This window comes from Botryllus schlosseri, chromosome 3, assembly GCF_051294905.1.
Source record: "Botryllus schlosseri isolate E-star chromosome 3, Bs_hap1, whole genome shotgun sequence".
NCBI lineage: Eukaryota > Metazoa > Chordata > Ascidiacea > Stolidobranchia > Styelidae > Botryllus > Botryllus schlosseri.
Window position 1 is genome coordinate 20,621,796 of NC_137238.1, and position 15,214 is coordinate 20,637,009.

The 15,214-nt window shown below is 41.2% G+C and overlaps 1 protein-coding gene across 1 annotated transcript; it reads left to right on the forward strand.

Moving 5' to 3' along the window:
* The first annotated feature begins 758 nt into the window (after positions 1-758).
* Positions 759-13,813, forward strand: LOC145435400 (NFX1-type zinc finger-containing protein 1-like). The gene is made up of 2 exons (XM_080312675.1): positions 759-924; positions 13,396-13,813. The coding sequence occupies exons 1-2, from the start codon at positions 800-802 to the stop codon at positions 13,811-13,813; spliced, it is 543 nt and encodes a 180-aa protein (XP_080168801.1). The 5' UTR covers positions 759-799.
* The last annotated feature ends 1,401 nt before the right edge of the window (positions 13,814-15,214 follow it).

The window sequence follows — 15,214 nt, forward strand, 5'->3', positions numbered from 1 at the left end:
ATGCTTTCCCCTGCAGCATTGCAGGTTTTGGTCCATTTAAGTTATACGGCGGTATGATTCAACGTAATCGGCGTTTCTGAAGAAAGTACTATATGTATGAAGGTTGTTTTTGAAGGATGTACTATATGTATGAAGGTTATCAAAGAAGCTATGACGCAAGGTTGTAACCACGTCACAAGGTTCCGAGTCACAAGCAATGGTCCCCCTGAGCTGCGCGCGTGCGCGGCCACGCACTGCTGACAAAGTCGCACAAAAAAGCCGAAGTGATGACCGTTTTGTTGGTCGTTACGCACTGTTGTCCAAGGGACAGCGCAGTGCGTTGGTGAGGTGAGTGCGCGCAGACTCGTGAAAAATTAGAGAGAGCATTGGTCACAAGTGAATCTCACTTTTATTGTTTTGATACCTGTCAAATCGAGTCATTTTCAATTCACCACCGAGTCCAGTCCAAGTCCAATTCAGCTAGTAGAGAGTCGAGTCTGAGTCATACTGTCTTGACTCAAGTCCAAGACATTATGTTCACCATTCAGTTTTTAGCAATCGCTTTGGGACGGTCATGGGTGTCACGAACCAGATTTATACCATTAGCTAACCATACTTTAAGAACCCCTTTTTTACAGTGTGCTTTACATTCTAGAAGTGTATGATGAAGACGAAATACGGGGGAAAAATTGGCGATACTCCCAATTTTTGCGAGGTGTTATATTAATTTCCACTGTCGGTATAACGGAATTGTAATTTATTACTGAATATTTCAGGCAAAAATGAACACTATACATCACACGGGCGACCGGAATGGAGTATGAAAAAATGTGAATTCGCATTACAACAGCTCCTTCGTGAAACATCAATGATGACGGCTGCTGAAGAAGCTTTTGTCGGCAGTGTCCATCACTTGCAAATGGCAGACAGATGGCGTTTATACAGGTAGCAAAATTGATGTTTGTGAGCACTTACGAACGGCAGTCCATGGAATAAGCGGCATTATTGCACTCGATACTGGGCCACATGAAGTGGAGGGCAAAATAGTCAGTGATGATTAAAACTGCTCCCAACGTAAGGAGAGTTATTGAAACCACTTCTAATTGAACTCAAATCCCACGACCGATGATGACAAACGTTGATCCGTCGATGAATGTTGACATGATGTATTTGAATGAACGACCTAACAAATGAATGTCACGGATGCAGCAAATAAGGTTCGTCGTGGAATTATAGGTTTTAAAATAGTGCGGTTATGGAAGACAAGCCTAAACAATAGACACATATGTGAGTAACTAGAGACCAGAGTTGGATCAATTACAATATTTTAATTCTATTACAATTACAATTACAATCACTTCCTTGCATGTTTCAATTACATTACAATTACAATTACTGTTAAATATGTAATGAATTACAATTATAATTACAATTACAATTACTTTTAAACAGGTAATTGAATCAGTAAAGAGGTGTTCTTTGACAGCCGTAGCGACGTAATTAGCAGCAATCTCAAGCTATTCATGTTTCATTCCTGATATGTAGAATACTAGGGATGGTGTGAACGTGAGGTTCACGTTCGCGTTCTGTGTGTGAACCACGGAAATTTAGAGGTTAGCGTTCACAACAGAACCTTGGTAGGTTCTGCACTGTGAACCCTTCTCATATATTACAATTTTCACTTCATTATAACATCTTTGGTTCAAATTTATTGCATTTCAACTGCGGGCCACGCTATGCATGGCGCTGGAAGCATTAAAAATCGACACTAAAGGAGCACTTTGGCAATCTCAAAAGTTTTACTTGCTTTGTTACAAAAGTTTGCTCGAAATATCCAGCTTTCCGTTTGTGAATATTTAGTGACTCTCTGCTGTGAGTTAGACCCGCAATCACCCAACATCACGAGCGATATACGTAGTCAGCGAATGATGCTTATTCAACCAATCAATGAGATTGATATCGTTTTCGGATGTAAAAATGTAGCAGACGTACGGGGTCATTCTTGACTTCATATCTTTACTGCATCATTAATACCAAATCCGTGCGATTGAGGTGTTGGCTACTGCTGTATAACTTGTCAATGGGGTATTATCGGTAGTAAGTATAGGAACCCGTTTTACACTCTGCTCAATATCAAGGTCGCAATACTCAGACGCCGAATACATTGTCCGGTCTGGCCTAGACCGTTAAGGCGTATGCTTATATTTCCTGGTAAGTCTTCGTCGAAATTGTTTGCAAATCGACGGAAGATTTTATGGGAGTATTATATCCTTTGATTGCGTCAGTTGATACATTTAGAGACGTTTAAAACGACAATATGTACTTCAGCATTGTGGCATTATGTGGCCCGAGTCGTCGCTAGGTATCGCGTAGGGGAGATGTGGTACCGATGGATCAAAAATTGGAAAATGATCGCTGGCCCCGAAATGTTCAGCCGAAAACAGCAGATCTTTTGCTGGCTCAGCACTTTGATACAAGCTCTACCTATCGCGCACATATACATGAATATCCGTCTTTTCAAATAATATTTATGGACGTTCAAAATTTGTTGCTCGAACGTGTCATCTGTCCCCACCCGGTGGGTCCCATGGCACACGACCCCGGAACCTATGACACATATACCCTAAACAACTCAAATGTGACTACTTTTCTTGCTCAGTATTATTAGCTAAGCTACAGCAAGCCAAAGAAGAATGTTTGGTCGCAACTGTCAAAAAATAGAATAAATATTAACTCAAATGTTGTCATAAAATCACGTTTCGATTTACGCTCGGACTTATAAATTTGAGGGTACATATATATTGCCCGAAAATCGACAGTGTGACTTCCAAATACCTCGCTATAGCGATACAACATCATATGCAATTATTACATAAAGATTTTCTGTCCGTAGGCACGTTTCATTTGTTTCGTGATTAGTATGCTTGATTATTTTGCTTGATTTGGCTATTGTATCATCGGTCCCCACCCTACGAATTTTATACATGAATCGAAAAAAAGTCCACTCAAGGAAAGTTCTGAAAAAATAATAGTTGCCATTGCCTGATACAAGCCCTACTCTTCACAATAAAAATGATTGCTGGTTTGTTCGTGTTGGAAGGTATAAAGAAAAATGTATATGTCGATGTAAATTCAGTTTACACCCCTCAAAACAAAAATCATCTGTGAGAGACCCCATAGCTCGCGCACGTCCAATTTTTTTGTATGTGAGGAAAGATTTTGCCAGCATGCAATTGTAGACAAGTTCACGGAGTGTAATCATGGAATTATCATAGAGAATTTTCAAAGTATTTTCGGTCCCAGTGATCCATCGGTACCACATCTCCTCTACATTAATATGGGCCATCACTTCATTGAAAGACAGGGTTGGAATTGGCAATATGACGTCACATGATTCATGAGGTTCACGTTCGCGTTCACACAGAACCTTTTAAAAAGGTTCACGTTCACACGAACCTGAACCTTTCAGAGGTTCACACCATCGCTATAGAATACCCTTTAATCAAAAATACTCGAACGTATTCGAACTATTCCTAATCATGAGTGCTGAAAATTACAAGCACAGAAAAATGTCTCAAGCGACTGTTAAGAACCAAAGGTTTGAGCGACTAACAGCGAATAGGCTACAGGACAGTCATTGAAATGTAATCAAACGATTAGGCTACTCAGAGCTCAGTCAGGATAATGAAATGTAATTGGTAAGGCGTCAGCGATAAGGATTATACCGATAAGGTGCGTAAAATTAAAATAAATGCAAAAGGAAAGAACCTCCTGAAAACTAAGACTTACAATATTTTGGTTCGCATTTTAACATTTTCACTTGCTCGGAAACTGTTAGATTGCATTTGATGAACATTAGGGTGCGAAAAGTTTCTGGTTTAGTGGTTTATTTGCAGAAGTATATAAGTGCAATATTACGATAAATGATATACGTATCTTGGGGGGGGGGTTGTTTTGTGGGGTATGGGTGGATGTGCTATTTTTGAAGGATGAAGTTCATTCTTTCACTTAGCAAGTGGAGAGGGCGTGGTCCGGGTTTCAGTGTTCGGGATTTGCTAAGCTTTGAGGGTGTTTAGGAAGGTCATTCAATCGTGTCGTACAAAATTTTTTCATTTCTGGTTTTTCGGATTTTTATATGATTTCTTGCTTGGGCTTGGTCTGCCTCTTCAAGGAAGTTATTGGGCGATTTGAATCTCGGTACGCTGGATTCAAAAATTCATAATCAATATTCTTATGTTATTGGTCTATAGATTTCATGATCATAAGGTTTGTGGTGACTGGGTCTTTTGTTTGTCTTTTCTCCCAACTGTTGGTTGGGTTATGGGGCGGGGTGGTCTTGGGTTCTGTGTATGGTGGTTGGGAAGGGGTGGTTGGGGCATTTGGGTTGGGGGGTTGAATAGGTGCGCATTTTTATTCAATATATACATGATAGCATGAAATGTAATAAGATAGAAGCGGTGATAGTATGGCGTCATGGTTTGAAATTGCGGTGAAAATAATCAGATTACATTATTCTCGCGATATGCGTATTACATATATCGGATGTTTTGGCGTTCGCGCGTGCGTTTTTCACAGACAGTTTTTCACGTATTTCGACTTCTGTTTTGCTGTCGTCTGGTTTTCGATAATAGGCGTCTTCTTATGTTTTCGATTTCGGTGTTCGCGTCTTCTGCGTATTCATTTTTCTTATCGAGCGTCATCTTCCATATCCATATTTCGGTCTTCATATTCATGAAGGTCGTGATGATGATCTTCTTATGTGATCCCGTGTAGATGTTTCGGTAAATCTCTTCTATGGACACGTTGATGTGGTTTCCGATTACGTCCTCGATGTCGGCCCTGACGATACAGAATATCTTTTTATAAATTGGACATGCGTTGAAGATATGATACATGGTATCGTGGTTTTTACGGCAGAATTTACAATCGTTTTTGAGGACCTGGTCTTTTCTCTTCGCCCAACCAGATTGGTTTTTTCTTGCACCTGAAAAGTATGCCTCAGTGTTTATTCTGTAGGATATTACCCGTTGAATATTTGATATTTGATGTTTGATTGCCTCTTCGTCTAACCATATTTGCTTCCAATTTGGTGTTTCTTGGTCATCATGTTGCGTTTTGGTTCGAATTAGTGCGACGTATATCTCTTTTTGGGTCAGTTTCCACGTTTGTGTGTTTTCTCCTCTCAGTGACTCGTATGAGTCTATTTCCTTCTTCCAGTTTCGGGAGGGCGCGTATCTGTGGGGATATAAGGTGTTATAGAGGTTATTGTTTATAGACCTCACCCTGGTCCCCATGTTATGGATTGCTTCCGCGTGCCATATCTCATTCGGTGTTGTAATAGATTCGATCTCTTGTAGGCGCTTGGCGTTCCTGGCATGTATTGTGCTGGCCACGTCCGGGAACCCTATTCCCCCGTGCTGTTTGGGTCTAATAAGAGTGATTCTCGATTTCTGCTCCAAGTTTTCCGGACTCCACATGATGTTGTAGATTATCCTTTCCAGTTCTTTTCTTCGTTGTTCGGTGATCTGAATATTGTAGTATATGTAAGTTATTTTTGTCATTATGTATGCCTTGATTGCCTGTATTTTGCCGATCCATGATAGCTTTTTCGATTTGATGTTGGCGGCTTGCTTTCTTACTTCTTTTATAAGGTTGTCATGATTTGTTTCATTCGCATCCTCCCCGTAGTGGATTCCGAGGATTTTAATTTTTGTTTTTGCGAAGTGGGCGTGCCTGGAATCTTTTAGTCGTTGGTGGGATTTGGGGTTCATGGGTAGGATCTCGGTTTTTTTCGGTATTGATTTCCTGCCCAGTGGCTTGGTACAGGCTCGAGTATTCTCTTAGCACTTGCGTTATTGAGTCTATGTCGGATAGGTATAGGGTGACGTCACCGGCGAATTGGTCGATCTTGTGGTACATTCCTCCAATACGTATTCCTCTTATCGCGTTGTTGTTGTTTATTCTACGGGCCATAGGATCTTCGCTGATGGCGTATAGCGTCATACTGAGAGGGCATCCTTGTCTGATGCCTCTCGTGTATGGTATGTTGGCTATTTGTTGGCCGTTTATCTCTATCGTAGCCGTCGGTTTGTTGTATATTGCCCGTATGACATTTAGGGTCTGGGGGGAGATGGGCAGTTTTCCAAGAATTTTAAACAACATGCAGTGGTCTACCTTATCGAAGGCTTTTTTGGCGTTTCTGGACCCAGTAAATTTGGCCAAGATTGGAGGTAAGATTGGGATAACATCTCTACAAATGCGTGATCAAGTTTGATGAAGCCTTGGTTGGAAACTTGAATTATTTTTGCTATTGTTGCGACAAGCCTCGGTACTGGTCAGAGATTTAAAAAAAAAACTTTGACCGTGGTGTAGGAAATGGTTCAACACAGGTTTGAGAAGAGTTTATTTGCTGTTCATCCATCTTTGAAATATTTAGATTTAGTTTAGCCCACTGGTTCTCTAACTTTTTCAGACACGCCCCCTTTATGACAGTGAATATTCCGTGCCCCCCTTATCGTCATACCACACAATGAAACCAGAAAGTTAGCAATCCTTACATATAGTTCGATGGTATGGACGGTTTTGACTGTTGGTGAGAGAATTCTCCAATATGAAATTCAGACTATACACCAAGCAATGACCATAGAACGGAGGGGAATCGGGCCAAGCGCGGAAAAGATTTCAGCTCACTGAAGCGTCGCGCCCCGTTCAGTTGCTTTCACGCCGCCCAAGGGGGCACGCCCCCAGTTTGAGAACCACTGGTTTAGCCTATATTGTAATTCACAAAGTTTTCTGTTGCTACTGAAGTATGGGAAACAGTTTAGCGTTACTGAATTATCTAGTTATAACCAGGGCTTTGGAGCAGCCGTAAATTTGCATTGCTCCGGCTCCGGCTCCGGAACTTTCTTCTGCCATACACTATAGCTGCGGCTCCAGCTCCGGAGCCGCATTATTACCACTGCTCCGGCTCCAGCTCCGGCTCCGGCTCCGGCTGTGAAAACTATTGAAGGTGTCTGTATATATCAGGGGTGGGCAACTCGCGGCCTGCGGGCCATATATGGCCCGCGAGAAGGTTTTGAGTAGCCCGCGAGCTAATTTCCCATTATACTATCGAAATCCTTTTATATTATCGAAATTGAATTGCTCAGATTTTGAACTTGCAAGGTCAACCAAAAATAATTATGATTAGTCTGGCTACAACACTTGGGATGTTGATGACCAAAATATCAGTTCCGACGCATTGGCAGATCCAGGGTCCAGTCACATTTTTAGAAAATCGTCGTACATTACAATAAACTAAAAGAGTAGTAAAATTTTTCTTCATGCTTCGCGTGTTCAATTGTCACACGATTTCTTGCTTCGTAGCCTACCCCTCCTGAAAATGAAAAAACGCCTGATTTAGCCGACTGAGTCTATAACTATATTCGCAATTACGACAGAAAGTCTTTTTACGTTTGCGCTCGCAGAAAGATCGTCGACGATGAATTGTAGGCACAAAATGATTGTCGTATATTAGCGGAAATCTTCGATATCGATATCTCCGGATGCCGAATAGTCCTGTCCTTGCAAACTGAGCCCAGCGGGCGGCATACAGTCGACCCTCAACCTACCCAAGTAATAATAATATTACCTTTTAAAATTTTACACGCCTGGCGCGGCTAGTGGGCAGCGCACTCGTTCGTCAATTTCACGTGGCCCTTTAGCCGAAAAGGTTGGTCACCTCTGGTCTGTATAGATTACTAATTTAGCACTCGTTAATATTAAGCCATACGGCTCAGTTCAATCTTCAAATAAGCGGTTATTATTCAAATGTAACTGTAGTAAGAGCAATATGGGCGGACGTCACGACCTGACCAATAGAAATTCGATTTGTACCAAATGGTCAATGGTTTGACGTTCGATATTGGTGCACTCGTTACCAGTCAATCCAGTGTCGATCAAGTTTATCGGAATATAATATTTTCCCGTTGAAACTAATCGAATAATCGAATTAAACACTGTGCCATGCACATTGCGCCATGCCCATAACGAATTAAACTATGCAGTATGCACATTGCACATTTACAAGTCACAGTGCGCGATAATCCGGGAATCCTAGAGCACCAAGCAGACATCAAGATCGAATTTACGAAACAGATGATTACAAATTGGAAATCACGCATCAAATCAGTAATTTGTCTCCAACATAAAATACTATGGGTCGTGACATCGCATTGAGTAGCTCGCACCGCGAAAATTGTTCTCTGAGCGTAACGGTGTTTTGTGCTACTCTTCTGCCATCCCCTATTCACGCTCAAAAATCCTTACTGGAGTGAATGACGGTCATGCGCAGTAATGAATTCCAATTCGCATGCATAATTGCATACTCGATAACACTGTCCAATTTTGCGGCCCGATTAAAGAACGAGTATTTGCTCAACCGATTCATAGCAACGATGAGATGGAATTTCTCGGCTCGTGCTCGTCATATCGACATGTGCAACGAGATCACGTTTTTATCCTCTCTCCCATTTGGCGTAATACATAGTGATCATTATTTTCGAACCGTACAATTGGCCAACAAGGTTGCGCTGATGATGAAATCGCGCGTATGCCGAATACCCATAATATTCACAGGCATATCTAGCATACCGAGGTTCGGCACTCATGTATGAAAATTGAACATTGAACATATGACTGCTCTGCTGGTAAATCCGCCGCAACATGGTTAGTCGAAATACGTAGCGCCAAAGAGGAAAAGATTCTTAACTTCGCGAAGGCCTGCTGTTGAATTATGTGAACTCAGCAGACATGGTCGTTGCATATATAATAGCATCTTATGAAATACGTCGGAGCCGGAGCTACCCCTTAAATAACTAGCTCAAGCTCCGGCTCCGGCTCTGGCTGAATTTTATGTAGAGCTCCGGCTCCAGCTCCGGTAAAAATGCACGGCTTCGGGGCTCCGGCTCCGGGCTCCGGTTCCGGCTCCAAAGCCCTGGTTATAACGCAGCACGCATAGAACATCGATGTAAATAGACTAATTATTACATGTGGTGACTGTTTACTAAGGCCTTAAGGCCCCTCGTCGTCATCCTGGTTCGTACGGGATTTTCACTGGTGCAACGAATAAATGATTGACTAAATGATTATTTTATGTTGTGATTGTCAGGTTTCCATGAAAATTTAATTGAGATTGAAATTGAGCAAAATTTTGATCAAATTACAATTATAATTACATGAAAAATTGTAATATATTACATTCAACTCAATTACAAATTACAATTGATCCAGCTCTGCTAGAGACCACATAGGAAACAAATGACAACTAACAGCGTACCAACGCAACGTAGCTAACACATACTACTAACTGCAGAACCGAATAAACTAGACGCGGCGCCCAATTAACATAGATAGAGAACAACACCTGCGGCGCCTAATCAATTACGGATAATTACTACACACTGCAGAATAACGCAGTAACAATGATACTTTAGTACATATTAAAATTTGTGACGCTCATGGATTATGTCGTGGAATTCGAGATCAATTATAAAAGTGACAATCATAACCCTTCTTCCTTACGACAGCACAGTTACAGTATTTCTTAGCTCTTTTAAATTTCATACGATTCCTGAAAACCAAAGTTGATGATCCCCGCGATTTAAATGCACTTTGTGTTGCAATTCTTATAGACAGGATTACCATACCGTCCTGATTTCGAAGATCCGTCCTGATTGTGAAAGGTGATATCTGATAAACCCAGTGACGTGCGGTCAAATGAGGCAAGTGACGCAGTGCCTCACCTGTCGTCAGGGTGAGTAAGTGAAAATTGTGAAAACCCTCGATGATTATTGATATTTTCCATCGATGCTCATAAATTACTAAATTTGAACATTTTTTTCGCACAACATCATTAATTTGCATAATATTCAAAAATACAGCGTGAAAGGAGAGGTGAGCCACGGTTGGGTCGTGATTCACCTGCAACAATGCAATTCATCATAAACAGCTCGGAATTCATAATAACTGGTATCAATGAAATGCTATCGTCGCACTGATTCTGAAAATCCAAATATTAACAGTGTCAGAGCACCAGAACTCCCTCAAAATCGCCAAGGAATGTGACATTCGGCTTTATGACAGACAATGCCATCGCAGAGAAACAATAGCCAGGTGAGGCACAAACGAATCTGCCTCATGCACTATTCGCTAACAATCGGGCAATTGCAGCACAGTGAAACGCGCTATTGATTTCGAAAACCAACAGTCTTGTAGGAATTGTATAGTAGCGACGGCCAATACGCAATGCGAAGCAAATACGTCCCCTTGCTGATGTTATGCATTTTCCATCCATAGCTACGTTAAATCGTGGTATGTGATAGCTCATTACAGCCTGAGTTGCCGTTGTTTGTGGCCCTTATGGTGTTGTCGACTGCAATATTCATTTACGCCAGGTCGATATTCTATGTTCGACTCCATATCTGCCAACTTGTAGCACGGCCCCCTTCTACGTTTTTGAATAGTATATTCATATTGAAATGAGCCCGAGTATTTTCGGCTGACACTCGTCAGGGGTAATCGTCAGCAACTAGTAGAGAATTCGAAAGAACATTGTGTATCAACAATCGTAACACAAAATATGACGTCACCAGCACGAAATGTTGAATACGCTGTGTCAACAAAAAGAGTTCGTGTATCATCTAAAAATAGTACATTGAACGCTCCCGTATTCGACATTTCGTGCTGGTGACGTCATATTTTGTGTTACGATTGTTGATATACGCTGTTCTTTCGAATTCTCTACTAGTTGCTGACGATTACCCCTGACGAATGTCAGCCGAAAATATTCGGGTTGATTTCAATATGAATATACTATTTAATTGTATATTGAAGTTCTGTACCTCAAAGAAGCTGTTCTAGGTTTTTGTAAGATACCGCTTACATGGGAAAGATGGTGAGGAGTAGCCTATAGATAGCCTGCGTCTGAAGATGGCTAATGTGATAAGAATCAGGACGCCAATTCAATCAGTCAACCGTGTAGGTTTTATATATTTGCGAATCTGAATCCACGGAAATCAGCATCCCCAATTAAAATCTTGAATCCAGCCCTGGTTTTCTACAGTCTGAATGATGTCCTCGAACAAGTTTGAAGTTAGTGAATGACATATTTAGTTTTGCTAATACAGTGTCCATTTCAACCTTGTGCAGGGAAAACGCTATCGCCTGGTCGCTTCTCTTGCTGCTGTTGTAGTTCACATATTTGTGTATCTTTGTGTGTGTGTGGGGGGGGGGGCAGTGCCTCACCAGCCATGAACCTCACCGCACGTCACTGGATAAACCTACACGGTCCATATTTCTCAAACCTGTCCTAATTTTTGTAGTTTTTATTTTCGGCAAAGAGGTCGGGATTATTGTGTCTTCTAACCTGGATTTTATGATATCATAAAAGAAGGTATACTCCCATGGCGTGATGTACCGTAAATTATTCTCTCTGAAGGATCTAGGCTAGTGCCGCAATTCCACTGGTTCGGTGGATATGTTTTGTTTTGGATAGCTCGCTTCACGTTGTGATGGTGCAACAAACACGCTAGAACCGTGAAGGAACGCCTCAAAACTATAAATGATTGATAAATGCCGTTGGATTATATTGCACATATAGTTTTTGCTTCTGTGAATCTGATAAGTTGAAATGAGCAGGCGAAAACAATTTTTTTGTGACGATTTTGACAGGTTTATATTGGTATCAACAAATCTTGAATGGCATTCTTTTCGCACGCTGCAATATCTTCAATTTTGGCAGTAACCTGTCGACCACAGGAAAGACTGCTATTTTAAATCATACTGGTACCCAAAAAACACAAGAAGTGTGTCATAATTGTGCAATCCAGTCGAGAGAGTGGCCTGAGCCGATTGTTTCTGGCAAAAAGTATGTAATGTGATATGAAGCGACTAGTATATAGAATAGACGAAGTATGTGATCAGACTAGATGACCTTCAAGGTAGGGATGGTGTGAACCTCTGAAAGGTTCAGGTTTGTGTGAACGCGAACCTTTTTCAAAGGTTCTGTGTGAACGCGAACGTGAACCTCATGACGTCACGTGACGTCATATTGCTAATTTCAACCCTAAATTTCAGTGAAGTGATAGCCTATATTACAGTACCACGATACCTAGCGAAGACTCTTGCCACATAATTGACATAATGCCACAATGCTGAAGTACATATTGACGTTTTAAACGTCGCCAAATGTATCAACTGCTGCAATCAAATGCTCCAATAATCCCATAAAATCGCTATCTTCCGTCGCTTTGCAAACAATTTTGACGATGACTTGCAAGGAAATATAAGCTTACGCCTTAACGGTCTAGGACAGACCGGACAATGTATATTCGGCGTCTGAGTATTGCTACGCTGATATTGAGCAGAGTGTAAAACTGATTTCTGTACTCGCTACCGATATTACCCATTAAGAAGTTATAAAGCAGTAGCCAACACTCAAATCGTACGGATTTACTTTGTATGATATAATAAACATATGTAATCAAGATTGACCCCGTGTGCCTGCTAGATTTCTTCACCGGACGGCGGACACCGATATCAATTTCACTGATTGGCTGAATAAGCATCATTCGCTGACTATGTCGTCATGTAGTGTATTTCGCTCTTGATGTCGTGTGATTGCGGGTCATGCCCACAGCAGAGAGTCGCAACATATTCACAAACGGAAAGCTGGATATTTGGAGAAAACCTTTGTAAAAAAGCAAGCAAATTTTAGAGATTGCCAAGGTGCATGCTCGTTTGGTGTTGATTATTTATGCTGCCAGCACCACGCATAGAGTGGTGTGAAGTTAAAACGCAAACAATTTCAACCAAACATGTTATAATGACGTGAAAAATGGTAATCTATGAAAAAGGTTCACAGTGCAGAACCTACCAAGGTTCGTTTGTGAACGTGAACCTCTAAATTTCGGAGGTTCACACACAGAACGCGAACGTGAACCTCACGTTCACACCATCCCTACTTCACGGTCTTATCGATCATTCCTATCTAATGCCGAATACTGTGCAAGCATATTTTCTGTACCACCATCACTGCCGTGTGTTATGTATTTTGGTTGGATGAAGAAAAAAAATGAAGACTCTCTATAGTCTATGCTAATCAAATTGTATCTGTTTTTGACTCTAATATCCATTTTGGTCCATGTTGATGGCAACCCTTTATGAAGGTGTTCGGTACATTCTGGACGCGGGATACCGCCCTTAGAATTACACCGTACACTACGCTGACCAGAGGGGATAAGAGAGTTTTAGCAGGGCCCAGCTGTGTAAAGTAGGCTATTCCTAATTCATGCACGATGCTGTTCTGTTATTTTAAAACTAAATTATTTTTGAGTCACGTCAAAAGGAGAGTTCTGACATACATAATTTATGCAACAGGACATGGGTCAATCGTTGGCGTGACGAAACCACCAAAGCACTATACGAAGAAATAACAGAATGCAGCCTAATTGCGAAAGATGTACGCGAAATCGAAATCGAAGCACATGTAGCAATATTGCAAGAAGCTGATGTTGTGGCTACTACCACTAGTGGAGCTGCCAAGTACCGCAATTTACTTTACAACCTAAATAGTAAAATCGTTGTGGTGGAAGAAGCAGCGAAAGTCAAGGAGGCGCATATCATCACCGCCATGCCCAAGTCAACACAGCATCTCATCCTGATCGGCGATCACCAGCAATTGGAGCCCGCCACCACTGTACAGCGGTACCACTTGGATACATCCCTTTTCGAAAGAATGATAAAAGCAGAAATACCGCACGTCACGCTGAACGTGCAACATGCCAACATCGCATGAGGCCGGAGGTTGCCGACTACGATGGAACATATTTGTTACGTCATTTTGTGAATCAGTAGCATGGTATCAGATGGAAGCATCGTAGACGTAAACACGCATCATCTCCAAGCATTACCAATTCACAAGAAAAACCCAATATAGGACTTGATGATTCGCACGACAATATTGATACGATTCGTAACGATTGTAATCTCGTATTCGCATGAATGTGTGTATGCGTTGCTCTGAAATTATACGTCATTACACATTACATAGCTTAATACAACTGATATACATTCGAATGAATTTATGTAGGGTTAATATAGACAGGTATTTCGTTGGAGCGGTAAGACAACCTCGTTGTGTCGTGGTCTCTGTGTCTGCATTGCGTCAAAGTAGTCTACGTACGTCATAGGTATCAAACATTCGGCCCGCGAAGCAATTCTGAGTAGATTGAAAAATTCTCATATATTCCAGCACATTTGTAACAAATGGTGAAGTTGTTAGCGTGAAACACTTCCATGTCCATTAGGGCTCTTCAAAAATGACTTTTTCTCTCAAATCGTACTGGCTACTTGATAAAATTGTTACGTTACCTAATTTAAGCCTACACACAAAATTTGGTTCAATTCCAGCCAGTAACCGCTTTTCTACAGGAGAAGTAAATTTCTATTTATTATATAAAAATAAATAATGAAAAATTTGAAAATTTTCTGTTCACCCCATGAAAGTGTTAGGCTGTCAACTTTTTATTTATTGCATCGCATGGAAAAGAAGCTTATTGCTACCTGCTACCTGCTACAATTGCAATAATAATATTAAGTATGCAACACAATATCGTTTTGTATGCAAAAACTGATATTTACAATATTATAACATGTATAACAAGTTTCAACATAAATTCGTTGACGGTTTCATAGTTTTCAATAAATGCCAGATTTGCCCACGGTTTTTTTGGGGGGGAAGCTGCCCGTTCGATATTGACAGGGTCTTGCGAGTTGAGTTTCGGAGTAGCGGAAAGTCTTCGCGTTGGTAGCATCCGCTCGTATGGCAGGTTGAAATGGAAAACTAGGGCCGCAAGAGGGCAGTGTTGTTCAAGCCTAGCGCGCGCGCCCGCTCTTTGATTTCGCTCAGAATTTCTCCCGTTTTCTCGTCTTCCTCGATCTGGGGTCTCCTTTGAATTCTTCTTAGCATTGAATTTTGGATCCATTTTGTGTCAATTTCCGGTCTGTTCCTGATTTTTCTGTTTCTTGCTTGCCAAATGGTCTGTTTGAAAATAGAGATCAATTTAATTAGCGAATTGATGTTACTTCTCTTGGTGGGTTCATTCAGCTTCATTAGTATGATGCTTCCAAGATCGGCATTCTGCTTCCGTTCGTTGGTGGTTTCCTCCCAAAGGTCTAGAAAGAGACGTATTACTGT